Here is a 22987-nt window from a genome sequence, read left to right as displayed (position 1 = left end):
AAATAATCAGCATTGGCGGCCGAAGACTTCCGGCATAAGAAGTCAGCCTCATTCTGCCAACGGTCTTGTCAAAGAGGCCGGAGGAGCGGATAGAGGTTCAGGGCACTCTCTTGTCCTAGGGGTGGGAAATTGCCCTTAAAGGCGGAATAATCAGCAATGATCAACGGCATGAGGATGCAGAAGGCAATGAAAACCACTGAATTAAAGACACGTAACGTGTATCCACAGGACATGTGGCCTGTATTTGAAGAGGTGTCATGATGATCTCTCCATTGGCAAAAGATTCCGGAATAGTCCCCCATTCGGATCTCCGGGAGGGTACTGTCAAGGGGGAGGTTACCATGAGAAAAAGACTGAATAATCTACGAAAGGATAACGTTCTACGCGTCGGGGCGTGGAATGTCAGAAGCTTGAACGTGGTAGGGAAACTACAAAATCTGAAAAGGGAAATGCAAAGGCTCAGTCTAGATCTAGTAGGGGTCAGTGAAGTGAAGTGGAAGGAAGACAAGGATTTCTGGTCAGATGAGTATCAACAGCAGCAGAAAATGGTATAACAGGTGTAGGATTCGTTATGAATAGGAAGGTAGGGCAGAGGGTGTGTTACTGTGAACAGTTCAGTGACCGGGTTGTTCTAATCAGAATTGACAGCAGACCAACACCAACAACGATAGTTCAGGTATACATGCCGACGTCGCAAGCTGAAGATGAACAGATAGAGAAATTGTATGAGGATATTGAAAGGGTAATGCAGTATGTAAAGGGGGACGAAAATCTAATAGTCATGGGCGACTGGAATGCAGTTGTAGGGGAAAGAGTAGAAGAAAAGGTTACAGGAGAATATGGTCTTGGGACAAGGAACGAAACAGGAGAAAGACTAATTGAGTTCTGTAACAAGTTTCAGCTAGTAATAGCGAATACCCTGTTCAAGAATCACAAGAGGAGGAGATATACTTGGAAAAGGCCGGGAGATACGGGAAGATTTCAATTAGATTACATCAAGGTCAGACAGAGATTCCGAAATCAGATACTGGATTGTAAGGCGTACCCAGGAGCAGATATAGACTCAGATCACAATATAGTAGTGATGAAGAGTAGGCTGAAGTTCAAGACATTAGTCAGGAAGAATCAATACGCAAAGAAGTGGGATACGGAAGTACTAAGGAATGACGAGATACGTTTGAAGTTCTCTAACGCTATAGATACAGCAATAAAGAATAGCGCAGTAGGCAGTACAGTTGAAGAGGAATGGACGTCTCTAAAAAGGGCCATCGCAGAAGCTGGGAAGGAAAACATAGGTACAAAGAAGGTAGCTGCGAAGAAACCATGGGTAACGGAAGAAATACTTCAGTTGATTGATGAAAGGAGGAAGTACAAACATGTTCCGGGAAAATCAGGAATACAGAAATACAAGTCGCTGAGGAATGAAATAAATAGGAAGTGCAGGGAAGCTAAGACGAAATGGCTGCAGGAATGTGAAGACATCGAAAAAGATATGACTGTCGGAAGGACAGACTCAGCATACAGGAAAGTCAAAACAACCTTTGGTGACATTAAAAGCAACGGTGGTAACATTAAGAGTGCAACGGGAATTCCACTGTTAAATGCAGAGGACAGAGCAGATAGGTGGAAAGAATACATTGAAAGCCTCTATGAGGGTGAAGATTTGTCTGATGTGATAGAAGAAGAAACAGGAGTCGATTTAGAAGAGATAGGGGATCCAGTATTAGAATCGGAATTTAAAAGAGCTTTGGAGGACTTACGGTCAAATAAGGCAGAAGGGATAGATAACATTCCATCAGAATTTCTAAAATCATTGGGGGAAGTGGCAACAAAAGGACTATTCACGTTGGTGTGTAGAATATATGAGTCTGGCGATATACCATCTGACTTTCGGAAAAGCATCATCCACACAATTCCGAAGACGGCAAGAGCTGACAAGTGCGAGAATTATCACACAATCAGCTTAACAGCTCATGCATCGAAGCTGCTTACAAGAATAATGTACAGAAGAATGGAAAAGAAAATTGAGAATGCTCTAGGTGACGATCAGTTTGGCTTTAGGAAATGTAAAGGGACGAGAGAGGCAATTCTGACGTTACGGCTAATAATGGAAGCAAGGCTAAAGAAAAATCAAGACACTTTCATAGGATTTGTCGACCTGGAAAAAGCGTTCGACAATATAAAATGGTGCAAGCTGTTCGAGATTCTGAAAAAAGTAGGGGTAAGCTATAGGGAGAGACGGGTCATATACAATATGTACAACAACCAAGAGGGAATAATAAGAGTGGACGATCAAGAACGAAGTGCTCGTATTAAGAAGGGTGTAAGACAAGGCTGTAGCCTTTCGCCCCTACTCTTCAATCTGTACATCGAGGAAGCAATGATGGAAATAAAAGAAAGGTTCAGGAGTGGAATTAAAATACAAGGTGAACGGATATCAATGAATTGCTATCCTGAGTGAAAGTGAAGAAGAATTAAATGATCTGCTGAACGGAATGAACAGTCTAATGAGTACACAGTATGGTTTGAAAGTAAATCGGAGAAAGACGAAGGTAATGAGAAGTAGTAGGAATGAGAACAGCGAGAAACTTAACATCAGGATTGATGGTCACGAAGTCAATGAAGTTAAGGAATTCTGCAACCTAGGCAGTAAAATAACCAATGACGGACGGAGCAAGGAGGACATCAAAAGCAGACTCGCTATGGCAAAAAAGGCATTTCTGGCCAAGAGAAGTCTACTAATATCAAATACCGGCCTTAATTTGAGGAAGAAATTTCTGAGGATGTACGTCTGGAATACAGCATTGTGTAGTAGTGAAACATGGACTGTGGGAAAACCGGAACAGAAGAGAATCGAAGCATTTGAGATGTGGTGCTATAGACGAATGTTGAAAATTAGGTGGACTGATAAGGTAAGGAATGAGGAGGTTCTACGCAGAATCGGAGAGGAAAGAAATATGTGGAAAACACTGATAAGGAGAAGGGACAGGATGATAGGACATCTGCTAAGACACGAGGGAATGACTTCCATGGTACTAGAGGGAGCTGTAGAGGGCAAAAACTGTAGAGGAAGACAGAGATTGGAATACGTCAAGCAAATAATTGAGGACGTAGGTTGCAAGTGCTACTCTGAGATGAAGAGGTTAGCACAGGAAAGGAATTCGTGGCGGGCCGCATCAAACCAGTCAGTAGACTGATGACAAAAAAAAGTAAACTATACACAAAAATACATGTATATAAGAGAGAAATATCGCTTGAACTTCCACGGAAGCTGATGTCTGGGGCAACTGCGTGGGCGGACGTCGGCTTCAAGTTTGTGAATTAATGGCAGCTCCCCTTAGTATACCTTCATGGCTATAACTCTGTCAACTGTGTTTACGTAATAAATGTAACTGAGGCACTGAGAAACACAAGGTCCCAAAACACAGATATAAAATTTTGCGAAAAACATATGTTTGTGAAAGTTGATTTACACAAACCGCCAGTCTCACAGGTTTGACTTTTTATTTTTATTTTTTTTACCAAGCCTCAACATCCTATTTGTACTATAAAGAAATCATGTATCTATTTTATGTTACGAAATTTCAATTAATATTTAGAACTATTATCTTTACTGTTAATCCACAAAATTTTCGTATGTAAACTAGTGGCAATACTGTCTTGGTCTGTTGTATAGTTTGCAATTAATGTAAAACTAGAAAGATACAGATACTAAATTCACCACACACACACACACACACACACACACACACACACACACACACACACACACACACACACACACAAACAATTATGACTTATCCCAACACTTCGTGGTCCTCATTATCATTTCATTAACCACATTCTCCGGCTTGAGGTTCAGATAAAACTGTCTGCTCACTTCAGGCATGAAATCTAGTAGTTTTGTTACGTCTATGTGTTTCAAGCATGATAAAGTAGGTTTGTTAAGTCTTGCTTCCCATCTACGTTTGTGGGTACTAGAATTTGAAAAGGACCTGCAAACTGTGGTGAAATAACGAATTGTGGTGTCCCTCGATGAGACTTGAAGAGAGTGGTGGTCTTCCACGACTTCAATGAAGAATGTTACTTCAGACAACAGTTCATGGCACCGTCTTAAAAACTTCATCATTGTAAAACATCCGAAACGTAAAATTTTACCACGAACATTAACTTTTGGTGTGGTGATGAGATTGGTAAGACTCGTAAAGTTTCTGAAGTCCTTAGCGTCCATTTTACAGACTGGAATGTTGAATTCATGGAACATGAGGTCATGGTCGTGTATTCCGTAGACAGCTTCCAGCTTTCCTGAAGCAATGGGCGTCAGTGTAACTCGTCAGCGTAATGAAAACTTGTTCTTTGGGCCCTTATGGAAGTGAATATCAGAGAATCGGTAAGACAGATTTTCATAATTGGTCGTATACGCTATAAGCCAAAAAATATGACCACTCCCTACCGCAACGTTGTATGCCGCCTGATGGCTTTGCGGTCACGTGACGCGTTAGCAAAATTATGTAAGCGGAACAAATACAGACGGGGAATCATCCTAGCGAAGATATAACCTGCAAGTGGGAAAAGCCACTTTGGCAAAGGGCAGATTATTATTACGCAGAGCCTGTGAAAGAGTATCTCTAAAACGGTGGAGTTGGTCGAATGTTCACGTGCTACTGTCGTGAGCATCTACGGAAAGAGGTAGGACAGTGAACTACGAGTAGGCGCTAAATGGTTGGACGTCCACGATCTTTCACAGAACGTCGGGTTCGGAGGTTTGTCTGCTCTGTAAAGTAGCATAGATGATGATCTGTGGCATCTCTACCGAAAGAGAACAATGCTGGTGCACGCACAAGTGTTCCGGAGCACATTGATCATTGTTCATTATTGAACAGGGACCTCCGCTGCAGACCGCCCCTACGTGTTCACATGTTGACGCAATGACATCGTCAATTACGATTGCAGTGGGCACGGCACCATAATGATTCGACCGTCGATCAATGGAAACGTGTTGGCTCTTCGGGTGAATCACATTTTTGCTACACTAGGTCGACGATCGTCTCCACAAACGCTGTCATCGAGGTGAACGGCGGCTCGAGACGTGCAGCGCGCCACGGATGCTGCCTGGTGGGAACAGTATTGTGCTGTGGGAGACATTCTCCTGCACTTGCTTGGGACTTTTGTTAGTAATCGGAGACACGCTGACAGCTGCGAACTACCTACATATATTCATGCTTGAAGTCGTCTCCGATGGCGATGCCAATTTCAAGCAGTATAATTGTCCGTGTCTCGGAGACAGAACCGTGCTACAATAGTTTTAGGAGCGTTATAGTGAATTCATGTTGATGTCTCGGCGAACAAATTCGCCTGATGTAAAGCCTATCGAAATCTGTGTCTCCATCGGGCGCCATCACCGCGTACACAAATCATCGAACAGTTATTTCCGCGAATTACATGACTTGTGCGTAGATTGAAACAGCCCCTTAGGAAAATTTTAAATGACATTGCTGGAAAACCTCTACGTTATTTGCTTTTCAAACAGCTGAGCAAAACTCGCGCAACGCAATCTGACTTTCAATAATCCCTACAAAAAAATGGCCCTGACTAACAATAACCTTTACGTTTCATGAATCACTTACCACACAAAAATCTTCGTTACTCGAACTACTGCAATACTGCCAGCTAAATAAAAGATTCTAATTACTGAAGGCACTAACTACCGATAGGTATAGTTAGCAAATGAAAGATTTTGATAGACAACAAACAATGTATTTACCTTAATAGTGTTCAAAAGTCATAATATACGTCCAGATCGTCCGCTCTCAAAACTCTGGCATCTCTCTCTCCACATCCACCACTGCTGGCGGCTCACCTCCAACTGCGCAGCGCTACGCGCTGTTCACATCCAACTGCCAAACACTACAATAGCAAATATTCCAACAATGCAAACCAGCCACAGACTGCACACAGCACAGTCAGTGACTTTCATACAGAGCGCTACGTGGCGTTACCAACATAAAAACATAAACAGCCTACTTACAAGATGTCTAATGCCACATACCTCCATAAACCTACCAAGAAACTGTCGGATCCCTGATACGCAGAATAAGTGTTGTATTTCGTTCCAAAGACGGACGAACAACCTATTAAGCAGGAGGTCATAATGTTTTGGCTCATCATTGTATATGGTGTAGGGGTAGAGCACTGATAAAGCTGGTTCACCGTAAGATCAACAGACGTCGGGAGAATGCGTACTTGCAGCAACATGAAAATTGGCGACTGTGTGCTTTCGGCCACATTAGATCACTTATTCACCCTAAGACAAGTAACTGAGAAGGCGTGGGAATTCAATGTAGATGTCCACATATTATTCGTAGATTTTAAAAAGGCCTCTGATAGCATACGCCGACAGACACTCCTAAATATAATGAAGGAATTTAAAATACCTTCAAAATTAATCAAATTAGTTAAAATGTGTATAGATGAAACTTTATGTCGTATAAAGACCCCGGTAGGAGAAACTGAAGATTTTAAGGTGTAAACTGGACTGAAACAAGGGGATGCCATTTCACCTATTTTATTTAACCTTGTCTTAGAGAAGATTAATAGAGAATTTTCTAAAACCAGTCCACAAGGGATCCAGCTACAGGATGTGAACATTACAAGACTTCCCTATGCAGATTATGTAGCACTAATAAGTAGTTCCAAAAGAGAATTAATCAGAATGATGCAAAATTACTACAAAATTGCTGAGAAAACAGGATTACATGTTAATGAAGAAAAGCCAGAATACCTGCCCATAAGTAAGAAAACCAGAAAAGATGCAGCTCTGACTGTAGATGGATTCCATTTAAAACCTGTTGACCACTTCAAGTACCTAGGAAGTCTTTTTAGTAATAACAACAGAACAGATATAGAAATAGATGTCCGTTTATCAAAAGCAAACAGGACACTTTTTAGTTTCATCAAAATTCTAAGAAAAAGATCACTTAGCAGTAACTTCAAAATCCGCTTATATCAATCGACCATTATACCTGTAATGTTATAGGGATGTGAAACATTAATGTAAAGAAAGAAAGATGAAGAAAAATTGTTAATATTCGAAAGAAAAGTACTAAGGAAAATTTTTGGACCTCCATACGACGAAAATAACATGGAATGGAGAATAAGAAGAAATGAAGAATTAAGAGGGCTGTACAAACACCGTAACATCGTCGAAGTGCTCAAGAGGAGAATGTTGAATTGGGCAGGCCATATAGCAAGAATGACAGAGGATAGACTACCTAGAATGGCATTCAGCAGAACAATAGATGGAACGAGAGGAAGAGGGAGACCCAGAATAAGATGGCGGGATAACATTCGGGAGGACACAACTAGGATGAACAGCAACAGCAACTGGACAAATAGCACATTGGACAGGTAGAAGTGGAAGAGGCTCATAGAGCAGGCGTATGGTCGATAAGGTCCTTGCTACATGTAAAGTAAAAGGAAAGTGTGCTTTCGGTCCTTATGGTTCTCAGCTGCTCAGTTATATGAGGTCACGTTTTGGCTTCGACTGTAACAGCAGCGCGGTTCCGGACTGAAGCGCCTAGAACTGCTCGGTCACAGCGGCCGGCTGGACCAGACTGCTCGAATGGACTGCAGCAGGTGTAATTCATTACTGTTGGTCGATGACATCCACAGAAAATAGATTTTTATCATAATAGTACAGCGGCTCAGAGGTTAACTGATTATTGACCTCAAGTATAAGGAGACGCCAGCGGCCGATTTCTCCGTCTCTCCCTCCGCACGCCACACACTGGTTTGTGGGCCATAAAGAGCTCAAACCCCGACGAGCTGCGATAATATTTCTACCGGCGGGGCGATCGAGCTGCTATCTGTGAGATCGCGGCCGGCGTCGCCTAATGGTCAGTAAACGCCACCTCTGGCGACAGAGGAATGCGGTTCCCGCTGCTGGGGCCTCCCGTCCTCCCGCTGACGGGCCACGCCACGCCACGCCACGCCACGCGAGGTTCACGTCTTGCGGTCGGCGCGCATTCCGGCTCCACGCAACCTCTGTGGCCGACGAGGCCCGTAAAAATCAGTTTGGCTACCTGGAAACTCGTCCCGGGACGGCACGAATGATCTCTGCTCCCGCTGTTTTATTTTCTGTTCCGCGCTCTTTTTGTGTCTGTCGGCGGTAGGGTAGGAATGGGGAGGTCGGATTTAAAAATTCCTATCTTTCCCGGCACTGTCGTTTTCCGGCTCTGGCGGTTTTTCCGTGCGCCGACCTGTTTCCCTCCAGCCAGGATGCGACGGCTGTAGGCTAAGAAATCTACTCTAACGGCTTACGCCGGTTTATGGTTCACGGTTCACGATTTGCAGGTTGCCTATCTAACGGCTTCCAGTGGCAATAAAAACTTAATGTTCAGTATTTCGCATAATTTTTGGCCGCATTTAAAGCTTTAAAGTTATGTCATAATCTACATATTAAAAGGTATAATCTTTTGTTAATTTTGAACACAGTAAGACAAGTTTTACAGTCAGAAACTGTGTATATGTCTTGATGCACGCGCAAATAACCAGATTATATACATTCAGTATTTGAGAATAATGACACTTATTAGGCTTGCAACAAACTTTACACTTAATTTGAAACATTTAAGAAACTATTTCTCGCTGACACTGCCATCCCCCCCACTCATACACATAAAAATTATGAAAAACCTGTGCATGGGGCATGACATTTTAATTTCGTTACTTCTTTACTAATAATTCTATTCACAACGCATTTTGCAAACGGTAATCACATGTAGCACTGAACATGTCTACAAAATTATATCATTTTACGACGCATGTTCAGGAGATATGGCATCATAAACATTGAGATGCGTGAGAAACTAGCTTTTGCTTAAAACGGAAACCAAATTACCCAGACCATACTCATCCAGTGTTTGATAATCAGAGCACTTAACGACTTCCAACAACCTTTAAACGTAATTCAAACCTTTTCTTAACTTCTCCACGCGTACACGTTTGACGACAAATATTTAGTACATTTATTCATTTGTAATCAGAAGTTAGGACTGTTGATATTTCTAAAAATAAGGGAAATCCGATATGCCGATATTTAAAAAAAGTATAATTATCGGCTTTCGATATATCGAGAAAATTATCGGTATTTCGATATATCGCCTATAAAAATATCGGCCGCACGTTGTAAAAATACTGACGGCTTTATATATATATATATATATATATATATATTTATTTATTTATTATTAGATATTATGTACATCAACAAGCTAGCAGCCTGCCTATCCCCTTTAGAGCGACAAGTGGAAGGAAAAAGTTTGGCGATAACTACTTTACTAACAATGGTAAATGCATGTAAATGGCATAATGAAAGATGTCTGATGTCTCCGTCGTTCGGTTTCGTCATCACTAGTTGATGGTTGGAGACAACATGTTTGTTACACGTAGTGTGCGAAAACCAGTTCATAGATTGAGATTTTCACTCTGCAGCGGAGTGTGCGCTGATATGAAACTTCCTGGCGGATTAAAACTGTGTGCCGAACCGAGACTCGAACTCGGGACCTTTGCCTTTCGCGGGCAAGTGCTCTACCAACTGAGCTACCCAAGCACGACTCACGCCCCGTCCTCACAGCTGTACTTCTGCCAGTACACCACCGCCTCTCCCTGCCATCCATGCCCCACCCTTGGGTGTCCTGTCACCACGATATTTTCTCTAGTCAGTTGAGACAAATGTTTACCAATTTTGACATAAATTTCTGGAGGCATACGAGAGTTATATATGTCTTTCCTTAGCAGTTTCTCACCCCTACCCGCGTATTAGGTGTGTATCAAACAGTCTTTTATTTATTTTTCACAAAATTTAAGTTACACGCATACGTAGTTTGTTCGTAATTAGGCTTTCCAGAGGTCTTCCCCTTCTCTCGTCCCCATTCCCCCCCCCCCCCCTCCCCCAGCTTCTCTCCCGAAGGTTGCTAGAGCTCTCAAGTTACCACGATTATCTGAAACTATCCCAGACTTTCTAGCTTTACTGCAAACAGTCCATTATCAAAATGAAATACTTTAAGATGTCCTCATACAGGCATACATATCCTACGTCTACAGCATTAAATGTCTCACCATAATTTTGTCTTTTAAACTTTTTTCATGGATACTTTTAGTAAAGTATTTGTTTATTGTTACACACTAACACCTCCGTGTACTTTTTCGGTGAAGCATTATTTTTGGCGAAGTCCTATTACTTATTTTACGCATCCGAAAATCTCTTTACACAATAAGTAAGCCTACGGTCAATTGTTATGAAGTGGTCCTAGATGTTAGACGAATGACACCAATGATCTCTTTGCAGGTGAAGTCGAGAGCAAAGGAACTGTACAAGCAGACATGCGCTCACCTGTCTTCTCAGGGAATGCTGGACACAGAACTTTTCGGATTGGCTATCGTTGTTGGTGAGTATTTTCCCAAAATTCATTCCTTATTTGCTTACTGTCCCTTTTAAATTATTGTATACTAACATGAAGAGCGAAGACTGGGATAACTTACTTTTTAAATTTCGAATTTGACAACACACCCGTGATGTCAGTACCAAACTGGAGAGACCACTCCATGAAGCCGAGCCGTGGCATCTGTCGTCACAGCCGCCATAATACGTCAGTGCCAACCATCACATTCTTTTGAAATACATTTACTGTTTGCTGAAACTACGCGACGCTACATGGGATTAGTTCGCAGTTCACTGTTAGTAGTGACTCGTACCCGGTAATCCTCCACTGCAAGATCAGTTTTGCAGCTGTTCTGCTCTCTTCACAAATGTAAATTTCCGCATTATCACTAAAGATCTACCCAAATCAAACTTCTTAAAATCTTATTTCTGTACAAGACAGATTAAGCTTTCACTTTAGATATTTACGCAACTGAACGACGAGGCAACATACCGACGCAGAATGAAGAAAGCATTGACAAGAGAACTTATTTGTTTATGATCAGCCCGCCGTTCAGGCAATAAATCATTTTAACGTAGCCATCAAGTTTGAGCATTATACATTATTTTTTGGTTCAAATGGCTCTGAGCACTATGGGACTTAACTTCTAAGGTCATCAGTCCCCTAGAACTTAGAACTACTTAAACCTAAGTCACCTAAGGACATCACACAGCCGGCCGCGGTGGTCTCGCGGTTCTAGGCGCTCAGTCCGGAACCGCGCGACTGCTACGGTCGCAGGTTCGAATCCTGCCTCGGGCATGGATGTGTGTGATGTCCTTAGGTTACTTAGGTTTAAGTAGTTCTAAGTTCTAGGGGACTGATGACCTTAGAAGTTAAGTCCCATAGTGCTCAGAGCCATTTGAACCATTTTTGACATCACACAACACCCAGTCATCACGAGGCAGAGAAAATCCCTGACCCCTTTGGGAATCGAACCCGGGTATTTTTTGGTGGGAACACTTCTCCCTATATCTCTGTAGACGTCAATGGACAACTAAACTGCACAACCATGGTTGCTTTGTATCCTATTAAAAATACTAAATCAAACTAACTACAAATAAAGGCTCTTTTTCTTTTCTATGGATCATCTAATAAGTATAGTTACGTTAACAGTTTGCAGACATGAATTTTCGGAAACTGTCAAATCTGTAACACAGCATTTCCTTTCTCTATTTCTCTTTTTGTTTCATTGCAATAAATAATTTATAAAATTAGTCACATACTGGCAAATATGTTTTGCTTGTCTGATCGATTTTCCGCGATCAATGATCGGGAAAACAGAATGAACTCAATGCGTCATCCTCTTTCGGCAGCTGTTTATCAGCTCCTGGTCTTAGCATGCAGAGGACTTTTGCAAAATCATCATTGGAAAGGACCCTGTATCTCGATAGTGTCCAGTTGTTCCTGCTTGCACTCATTTCTTTAGAAATTCTGGTCACGAATCTAAAAGCATTTTACATGTCCTAGCAGCGTTAATTGTGTTTATGGGACGTAAGCTGTTTACCGTCATACACCGTCAGTCAGCCAGCCCGAAAGGTTTCTGGACTGATTTAAAAAAAAAAAAAAAAAAAAAAAACACACAGAAAACTGAAAATTGTGGTTTTATTGCCTCAGATGCTCTACATAGTGTCAACTCCCACTTGAGTACAACGTACAGAACGTCATACACATATGTGAAGCTGTCTTAGGAGCCCTTCTTTAGAATGTTGTTCAACTCACGCGCGACACTGACGTGAATGTCGGTTTTGTATTAAAGAGAACTCCACCCTGCCCTCCTATGAGCTCTCGCTTAACACCACAGCGGTGGTTTGTGATCTACATCTACATCGATACTCTGCAAATCACATTAAAGTGCCTGGCAGAGGGCTATCGAATCACCTTCACAATTCTCTATTATTCCAATTTCGTATAGCGTGCGGAAAGAATGAGTAAGCCACATCTGGTCTACACTTACATTATTAATTTGGAATGAGTGGAGATTGCCTCTCTGGAAGGCGTCAAGTGAATTTTTATCTGCTTTTTTGAATAGGTATATTTCTCGCTTATTTTTAGAGGATTTGGGGAATACGATATTCAGTGTCGCTACGACAACCCTGTGTTCACTAATCCTTGAATCGGTTTTGATGCTCGTTATTAACTCGGGAGTATTTGTTGTTAAGAGGTCAAATGTGTTTTCACAATCCTATACTATTCGCGTGGGCTCATGAACTAACTGCTCGAAATAATTTTCAGAGAATGCGTTTAGCACAATTTCGGATGATATTTTATGCGTACCTCCGGAATTAGACATATCGAGGGTAAATTAGTGTCACCACCAACTATTATCGTATGGTAATCAGTGAAATCAAACTCAATGGCCAGTGGGATGCAAGCTTCATTGCGTCTGCCTCGGAGCTGTCCTTGAAGTAACCGATTTGTAAGAATTCTTTGTGTCAGTGTTGTGGCACCTGCTACTCAAATTGCTGCTGCAGATGCAGTGCGTAGCGCGAGAGCCATGCGCCGAATACGATGGTGTTCCCTCTCGGTAGTGTCACGTGGCCGTGCAGAGCCCGGTATTCTTGCGACTGTACATTCTCGTGACCACCGCCGCCAGCAATCGTGTATTTCTGCAATATCGCAGAAGGAACATCCAGCGTCTCGTAGCCTTATTACACGAACTCATTCAAACTCAGTTCAGTGTTGATAATGGCGTCTTTTGTCGCCTTGAAGGCACTCTTGGGTTGGGTTGGATTGTTCCGGGGGAGAAGACCAGACAGCGAGGTCATCGGTCTCATCGGATTTGGGAAGGACAGGGAAGGAAGTCGGCCGTGCCCTTTCAAAGGAACCATCCCGACATTTGCCTGGGGCGATTTAGGGAAATCACGGAAAAATAAATCAGGATGGCCAGAGGGAGCATTCTTGGCTAACATGAACTCACCACGCTCATACTCAAAGGTATCCAACTCCCATGACCGTTACAATCCTGATTTGCATCCTCACGCGACTGGCGCAATAGACATAGACATAATTACGCCTATCAAATTTCATTTTGTAACACAACTCCTTCACCTGTTGCAGTTTTTCTCTGTCAGTTTATTTATCATAATTCACACATAGTTGTACACATACTTCAGCTGCGGCTGTAGCGAATTTCGCGTTGCAGTTTCGTTTTCACGCAGCTCATTGTTTTTGACATCATATTTCCCGAACTCTGTTCCACCCGCCAGGGTAGCCGAGAGCGCTAACGCGTTGCTTCCTGGACTCGGGTAGGCTCGTCGGCCCCGGATCGAATCCGCCCGGCGGATCAACGACGAGGGCCGGTGTGCCGGCCAGCCTGGATTTGGTTTTTAGGCGGTTTTCCACATCCCGCTAGGTGAATACCGGGCTGGTCCCCACGTTCCGCCTCAGTTACACGCGTCGCAGACGTTTGCAACACGTCCGCACTATTTCACGATTTCCACAAGACGCAGACAGTTGGGGTACACTAATTCTGTCATCGGGGGTACGGGGTGGCGGCAGGAAGGGCATCCGGCCATCCCTCACACTAACCTCGCCAAATCCGTTGTAACCACGCCGACCCTACGATCGCTGCGGGACTATGGCGTAAGCGAAAGAAAGAAAGATTTCCCGAACTATGTTCTGTACAATGATATAATCTGGTAGGTATATTCAATGGTATATGAAGGATGTTGTCTGGGGAATGCATTGCGAATAGAATTAGCACCAAAGGAGGAATAAATTAAAACGTCATGCGTGATGCGACCATTTTTGATGCATCACAGTGTTTATGGCGTCATATCTCCTGAACTACCTGTCATCCAATGACATTTGAAACGTCCCCTTAGAACAATTATACACGACTGTGCTGATAAACCTCTTACACTATTTGCTTTTCAAACAGCTGAGCAAAACTGAACGTACTCAAACATTCACTAAAGTGACACACAATATTTTTAGCGCAACGCAATCTGACTATCAAAGATCCCTGCAAAAGAATGGCCCTGAGTAACATTAAACTACACCTTTCAGAAATCACTTACCTCACAAAAATCTTCATTACTCGAACTACTGCAATACAGCGAGCACCACTACTGCCAGCTAAATAAAAGATTCAAACTACGGAAGGCACTAACTACTGATAGGGATAGTTAGCAAATGAAAGATATTAATAGAGAACAAACAATGTATTTACCTTAATAGTCATAATATATATAGCAGTTCATGACAAATTACAAAACTCCGCCATCTCTCTCCCCACATCCACCACTGCTGGCGGCTCACCTCCAACTGCGCAACGCTACGCGCTGTTCACATCCAGCTGCCGCTGCCCAACACTACAATGGCAGACAACAATGCAAACTAGCCACAGACTGCACACAGCACAGCCAGTGATTTTCACATAGAGCGCTACGTAACGTTGCCAATAAGAAAACATAAACAGCCTACTTACACATTATGTTGCAGATACATTCAGTGTTATATGTGGATACTGTCTGCTAACGAATACAGTCGGTAATAAAGAAGTATTAAGTTAAAACGTCGTGTCTCGTGCGGCAGTTTTACTGCATCGACAGCGAAAATGTAAGCGACGCACTCTTTTCCTTTCATCATTCTGTGGGGCTTGTCGGCGATATAAGGTTTGTTGCAAGTCCCTAAGTACTCTTATTTTCAACTATTGGATGAATAAAATCCGGGTTTTCGCGCGTTGTGGGCTACACCTCTGTTTCACCCCCGCCCCTTTGATAAGTAGGTAGTTCTTAACCCCTACAGCGATTCTTTCCAGTCAGTAAGTGATAAACGTACCAAACTTCGTTGAAATCAGTCGAGTGGTTGACGAAGAGATGTTCAACACGCACACATACATACAGGATAACTACTGAACTATCAAAAAACGTTAATTAATCACAAACTACGGCGTGCGTACACTTCATTCAGCATGTAAACGTCACTACAGATATTCAGATTTAGGTTATGACATGTTCGACATGCCTGCCACCCTTGGCGATGGTGTGGCGCAGACGAATAGCGAAATTCTGCATGACCCGCTGAAGTGTCGGAACATCGATTCTGTCGATAACCTCCTGAATGGCTGTTTTCAGCTCAAGAGTGGTTTTGGGGTTATTGCTGTACACCTTGTCTTTAATATAGCCCCACAAAAAGGAGTAGTCGTTCAGCAGAGACCCCCACGTAGTCTTACAGATTTATAGACAGTCCTGCAGAATTCGTGGTGTCAATTCCCTCCAGCAATACTTCAGGCACTGGTCGAGTCCATGCCACGTCGTTTTGCGGCACTTCTGCGTGCTCGCGGGGACCCTGCACGGTATTAGGCAGGTGTATCACTTTCTTTGGCTCTTCAGTGTATAAACAGAAAAGAACATACTTAAAACCAGTACAAAGTGCGCATGCCCAAGTGAAGTTAAAAGGCAGCACATTTGCGTGGACTGCTCATCAGAGTGAGTATAGAAAAGTGACCACGCTAAAACCACATTTCAGTTGCGCCTGACGTAACTCAGCCGTATGTTGCGAGCGCCGTCGAGGGCCTAGAGTCTAAATAAACCGAAACAGAGCCGGATTAGAGGCTATGCGAAGGCCAGGATCTACGTTACTCCGTCCCCGTTCCTTTGGTAGACGGAGTAATTGGTACGTGGTAGAAGTTGCGGTCGCCTCGTGTTTCAGACGCTTACTCGTTTGGTTACGGATACTTGAACTGTGCTTTCATTTGTTACGGTTATGTCAATTTGCGTGTTGCGTCTCGATAATATTGCTATACAAACTTGGCACTGGCTGGCCTTTCGTAAGAGTAGCTTCGCCGACTGGAGTGGCCGAGCGGTTCTAGGCGCTTCAGTCTGAAACCGCGCGACCGCTACGCTCGCAGGTTCGAATCCTGCCTCGGGCATGGATGTGTGTGATGTCCTTAGGTTAGTTAGGTTTAAGTAGTTCTAAGTTCTAGGGGACTGATGACAGATGTTAAGTCCCATAGTGCTCAGAGCCATTTGAACCATTTTGTAGAACTGATAGCGTTTTCGTGAGTCTTACTGTTCAGACATATGGTTTCATTTCTAATTTACAGTTGCACCTGAAGATGGGGTTGAGACCCCGAAACTAGGTGGTGTAAGATTAGAGTAATAAAAAATTTTTACAGCTGTGGCGGAAGTTTCAATTATGAACAATTTAATAACAGCTGTGGACGTCCCACTGAAACAAACTTATGTTAGCTTTAGAGAGACTGGAATGTCCTTGATGGATTTTTTACTCAGATTTCAGCCAATTTCCTACTACATAAATACTCTGCAAGCCACCGTACGATGGGAAGCTCACCCCAATCCTATACAGCGAGGAATTTTTGCATTTTGATTGTTTTTCCGTAGTTCAATTTTGAAGCCAAGAAACATGTATTCATAAACAGTTTCTATAGCTTGGTTACCGATTGTAATTGGTTGGTTGTCTGGGCAAAGTATTTTTGTGTCATTGATGCTGATATTATAAGTTCTTTTCAAGACACTATCCATTCTCTTCGACTGTTCTTCCCAGCCACTTGTCGTCTGTGGCAGAATTACATTGTCGACGGCAGCCTCAAAGTTTTTATTTCTTCTTGCTGAACTTTGTTTATATGCTGCACCGAATGATTGCAATAAGCTGTGGTAATCAACCTGGTCCCTACCATCTACTGGTGGGTGTTCCAGCTTCCACGGCGAGCAGTAGGAGGTGGGGGTTTTAAAAACATTTTATTAGGTTTTTATAAGAAATTGACATTAAGTATATGGTAAATAATTTTACTGTATGCTTTAACTTGCTGTAACTCTGTTTTATAACTTTTATAGAATAAAGCTACTTCCCTATTTTGTAGATGACAAGTACTGTTGAGCCGGTGGGCAGTTAGAAAATTTTTCTACTAATAGAGGTACAAAAGTGGGCTGTAGGTAAAGCAGTTTGACCACCTCTGGTCAAGGAATATGGAATTTACCTCATTCCAGCACTTTGATTACAGCCTGTAAAAGTGAGCTAAACAGCACGCTACGTAATGAGTTAGAGTGTAGCTGGACTCGCAACATGCCCCTGACACACTTCGCGGCACAGTAACCAACTGTGTGAGAGGTGAACGCAGTTAATGCCGCCGGTGTTCGAGCTGGGGACCTCGGTATCCTCAGCAGCGTTGCCTAACGGCCAGCTTCCGAGGCTGTCCTCAGTAAAGGCGACACGAGACAACGTGACACGTATAATACGACCCTTCCTTTCCACTTTCGCCTTTCGTACGGACGGCGGCTTCCCAGAAGTCAGCTGTCGCCGGCCACGGCCGCAGCAGCGCGCGGGACACTTGCGGCGGCGGCCGCGCGCGGCGCCACCGTCCCCTGGCGGTGGCCGCGCAGCCGACTACCTCGCTACCGGAGTTACTCCATTACCCGACACGAATTAGTCCGAGCCGGGGGCCCCCTCCCCGCGCGCGCCTGCCGTCCCGCCCACCAAACAATGTATTAAATCTAAATAATTCCGATCTCCCGAATTGATAAATGATCGTACGTTAGGAATAATGAAGCGGGCATTCTCCGGCGCCGCTCCGCGCGGGGCCCGGCGTGCCCCCGGGGCAGCCCCGTTTCCGTCCTTTTTTACTGTTTTACTCGCCCCTCCTCCGCCTCCCTCTCCTCCTCCTCCTCCTGCTCCTCATCTCATCCCATCCCGTCCCGTCCCGCTGTGCTGTTGTACGTGCCTGGAAGAGATGTTGGGGCCTCGGCAGCTGAACATTCCTCGTGGTGTAACCAGGTAGCCAGGTATAAGCCGGGCCGCGTCTTCGATTCATCACGCCAGCCGGCGGGGCTCGTCCGCTCCGTGCCGCCTGCCAGCTATCTTTTGTTTCTTTAGGCGCCACGACTTGCCGGCGGAGCCACATTGTGTTAGGCAGAATTCACGGTTTTTGCGAATGGCTAATTTCTCCTTCAAACTACGTTTACCTGAACAACTTTACTCGTGGGCCCTTACGCCAGACAAGCACATGATACACTGCTGGAGTGGGAAAACATCATACAGGCTTGACACAACCATGACATTTTGCGAATGACTAATTTCTCTTCGAAATTACATTAATTGAACACTCGTACTCATAGGGTCGTAAGACAGACAAGTTCATGATACATCGACTACCAGAGCGGAAAGACTTCAAACAGACGAAAATAATTCACTATATTTATGGATATTGTGAATGGCTGGCATCTGTTCGGATATGTCCGAAAAAAAAGTGACACCACGTGGAATCCGCAGCAGCGATACATTTGCTGTATAGGGACTCCGGATAGCTGATGCTAGGTGAGAGAGTGGGTCGGCCAGGAGCCATGCCGATATAGTCTGCGTAGTTGCGGTAAACGCTGTGTCCAGGTAGCGCAGAGGTTAACGCAACTGCCTAGTAAGGTTGGAGATCCCGGGTTCGAATCCCAGTCCGGCACATACTGGCACTCGCCGCCGCTGATACCAGATAAAGTCCCGATTCAGCTGACATCAATTGTCCCCTCCCATTCCTTTCTTCCCTATCCACCTTCACTTTATATAATTTTAAGAATTTCTTAGGATAATTTCTTACGCCAGAACAGGACATGATACATTGACTGCTAGAGCATAGAGGCTTAACATTGACTGCTAGAGCCTAAGACATCACAGAGGCTTAACACAATGCATTACTTTTGCGAATGACTAATTTCTTTTCGAAACTACGACTAATTAAACAATCGTTCTCGTAGGATCTCACATGGTACAAGCTCCTTATACACACATCAAGAAAAGTTTTGCATCACCCCGGTTCCCAGAACTCCTGAAGATAGACGTTGACTGTAGATGTTGTATCACAGACACAGTCGCTTTCACTGTTCAGAGATGTCACTAAACCCGGCAAAAAGATGTAAACAACCATGCATGAGCAGCCTCTATTACACAGAGAGGGTCCCACAGCCGATTAGTTCCAGTCATTCCACCAGGAAGGTGGTACACAGCTCGTGTTGTCTGTAGTTCAACCATTCCTAGACGGTCAATACTGCGGTTCGATCGCGTCCGCATTGTTACTTTGTGCCAGGAAGGGCTCTCAATAAGGGAAGTGTCCAGGCGTCTCGGAGTGAACCAAAGCGATGTTGTTCGGACATAGAGGAGATAGAGAGAGACAGGAACTGTCGATGACATGCCTCGCTCAGGTCGCTCAAGGGCTACTACTGCGGTGGATGACCGCTACCTACGGATTATGGCTCGGAGGACCCCTGACAGCAACGCCACCATGTTGAATAATGCTTTTCGTGCAGCCACAGGACGTCGTGTTACGACTCAAACTGTGCGCAATAGGCTACATGATGCGATTTCACTCCCGACGTCCATCGCGAGGTCCATCTTTGCAACCACGACATCATGCAGCGCGGTACAGATGGGCCGAAGAACATGCCGAATGGACCGCTCAGGATTGGCATCATGTACACGTCCTCTTCACCGATGAGTGTCGCATGTGCCTTCAACCAGACAATCGTCGGAGACGTGTTTGGAGGCAACCCGGTCACGCTGAACGCCTTAGATACACTGTCCAGCGAGTGCAGGAAGGTGGAGGTTCCCTGATGTTCTGCGGTGGCATTATGTGGGGCCGAGGTACGCCGCTGGTGGTCATGGAAGGCGTCGTAACGGCCGTACGATAAGTGAATGCCATCCTCCGACCGATAGTGCAACTATATTGGCAACATATTGGCGAGGCATTCGTCTTCATGGACGATAAGTCGCGCTCCCACCGTGCACATCTTGTGAATGACTTCCTTCAAGACAATGATACCGCTCGACTAGAGTGGCCAGCATGTTCTCCACACATTATCCCTATCGAACATGCCTGGGACAGATTGAAAAGAGCTGTTTATGGACGACGTGATCCACCAACCACTCTGAGGGATCTACGCCGAATCGCCGTTGAGGAGTGGGACAATCTGGACTAACAGTGCCTTGATGGATTTGTGGATAGTGTGCCACGACGAATAAAGGCATGCATCATTGCAAGAGGATCTGCTACTGGGTATTAGAGGTACTCGTGTGTACAGAAATCTGGACCACCACCTCTGAAGGTCTCGCTGTATGGTGGTACGACATGCAATGTGTGGTTTTCATGAGCAATAAAAAGGACGGATATGATGTTAATGTTGATATCTGTTCCTATTTTCTGTACAGGTTCCGGAACTTTCGGAACCGAGGTGTAGGCATTCTGATAGACTAGGACCAACCACATTAACTAGATAGGCTGAAGAATTTTAGACACTCGCAGTAAAGGAAAATTTGAAACAAAAATCGATGCAGCAAAAGAAGACTTGAAAAAAGCACGAAAAGCATAACTTTTTATACAGGACAGGAAAACAGCTAGGCAGAATATTCATGTCCTGGCAGTTAGGCTGTCACGAAAACACAAGAAGAACTGAACAAGTGGATCTGATGAGTGAAAAAGAGCTAAGTATGAGAGAATTAAAGTTATAGGGGCACAAAGGGAAGTTAAATCAAGTGCTAAAAATTCCTCATGTTATACGTCCCGTGGTCCAGTGAGCAATTCTTAGATTATGAACATCAGGATGTTCTAGAACTGACACAATATTTATAACGCACTTCTGTGTTTTGAAAATATTGTCCCCTGCAGACACCGCAAGAAATTGTTGCTTGAACATAAATTCAGCTACTAGCCAAGCCTGCAGGTTGCCCTGTTGTATTTGCCCGCAAACGGCACGTCTGCGGTGTTCTCAATAGGTTGCAAATGTCAGTCGCGGTCTGAACAATGTTCTGTGTAGTTTTGAGCGCATTATGTCGGAGCTAAGTGAATTCGAACTTGGGCAAGTTTTTGGTGCTGGTATAGTGGGTGCATCTGCATGCGAGATAGCCGAAGTCTTCTGTGTTTCAAGAGGCACCGTATCGAAGATTTATAGGGGAAAGCGGAAAAACGACATCCGCTAACTCACAAAGTGAGAGGAAGTGTATGTTGTGTGATCGAGACGGACTATCATCGAAGAGGACTGTGTTCAAAAATGGTTCAAATGGCTCTGAGCACTATGGGACTTAACTTCTGAGGTCATCAGTCCCCTAGAACTTAGAACTGCTTAAACCTAACTAACCTAAGGACATCACACACATGCATTCCCGAGGCAGGATTCGAACCTGCGACCGTAGCGGTCGCGCGGTTCCAGACTGTAGCGCCTAGAACCGAAAGAGGACTGTGTAGAAAAATAAGAGGATGACAGTTGCAAAAGTCACTGCGGAATTGAATGTCGCACTGGTGAACCCTGTCAGTACCGAAACAACGTGAAGCGAGCTCCAGAAGCAGGGAATTGCAGGGAGGCCTAATATTCCACAACAAATGATCAGTGATGCGAATGACCGTAACATGGAAACGTGATGCCGAAGCCATAAAACCTGGGCTACGAAATAATGGAAGAAAGTCATTTGGTCGGATGAGTCTTGTTGCATACTGTTTCCAAATCCTGTCGAGTTTACGCCCAAAGAGTGAAACATGGCGGGTGCCGGTGATGATTTGGGCAGCCATATCGTGGTATTCCATTGACCCTATAGTTACTCTGCAGTTTAGCATTACTGGCAAGGAATATGTTAACCTTGTTGGCTGACCAGATTTAGCACCATTTGTGTTTCACCAATAATTGCAATGAATCTGTGGACCAGACCTTGTCCTTTCAGAATAGAGACTTAGTCTATTGTCGTCACCAGTTTCTAAAAGAAAAGTCGTTTCTAAAAGAAAAGTAATGAACATGATGAATGTAACATAAGAACAAAAAACAACCGCTCCAAAAGGTTAAGGTTAATGCACACAGCAGTCAGATACGCTGATACACATTTTGTATTCAACAACGTGAAAGATCACATTAAAAGTAGTTTAGATAATGTACTGTGATTTAAAACTAAATTAAAGGATATTTTAATTTAGCATCATGACGGAGGGCGGAACGTGGGCCTCATATCGATAATGTATTTCGTAATGTTAAGACGTTTCATTATATTGCACTCAAATTATATTCATTTTACATCTTTGCTCTCCGTTCAGACCGAGCGAGGTGGCGCAGTGGTTACACTGGACTCGCATTCGGGAGGACGACGGTTCAATCCCGCGTCCGGCCATCCTAATTTAGGTTTTCCGTGATTTCCCTAAATTGCTCCACGCAAATGCCGGGATGGTTCCTTTCAAAGGGCACGGCCGACTTCCTTCCCCATCCTTCCCAAATCCGACGAGACCGATGACCTCGCTGTCTGGTCTCCTTCCCCCCCCCCCCCCCCCCAAAAAAAAAAAAATCTCCGTTCAGTGCATGGAGTATGAGTAATGAATGTAATGTAATGACGTGCCACAGGAACCTGATGGGGCAGTCAGTTAATCATTTGTCCCATACATCGTCTGCACGATTTTCATCATAATGATGTGGAATGAGTCAGTTTTGTGCGGTAGCGTTCTCGCTTCCCACGCCCGGGTTCCCGGGTTCGATTCCCGGCGGGGTCAGGGATTTTCTCTGCCTCGTGATGGCTGGGTATTGTGTGCT

The 22987-nt window shown here is 44.1% G+C and overlaps 1 protein-coding gene across 1 annotated transcript in view; it reads left to right on the top strand.

Moving 5' to 3' along the window:
• The window catches only part of LOC126091924 (protein expanded), a 529897-nt gene that overhangs the window by 372289 nt on the left and 134621 nt on the right, over positions 1–22987 (top strand). Inside the window, exon 4 of the mRNA XM_049907244.1 lies at positions 10349–10448. Within this exon, the coding sequence (XP_049763201.1) occupies positions 10349–10448 (100 nt within the window). The remainder of the gene's footprint in view (positions 1–10348; positions 10449–22987) is intronic.

Source organism: Schistocerca cancellata, chromosome 7 (genome assembly GCF_023864275.1).
Source record: "Schistocerca cancellata isolate TAMUIC-IGC-003103 chromosome 7, iqSchCanc2.1, whole genome shotgun sequence".
In the NCBI taxonomy this organism is placed as follows: domain Eukaryota; kingdom Metazoa; phylum Arthropoda; class Insecta; order Orthoptera; family Acrididae; genus Schistocerca; species Schistocerca cancellata.
This window is presented reverse-complemented; position numbering and strand designations above follow the sequence as displayed.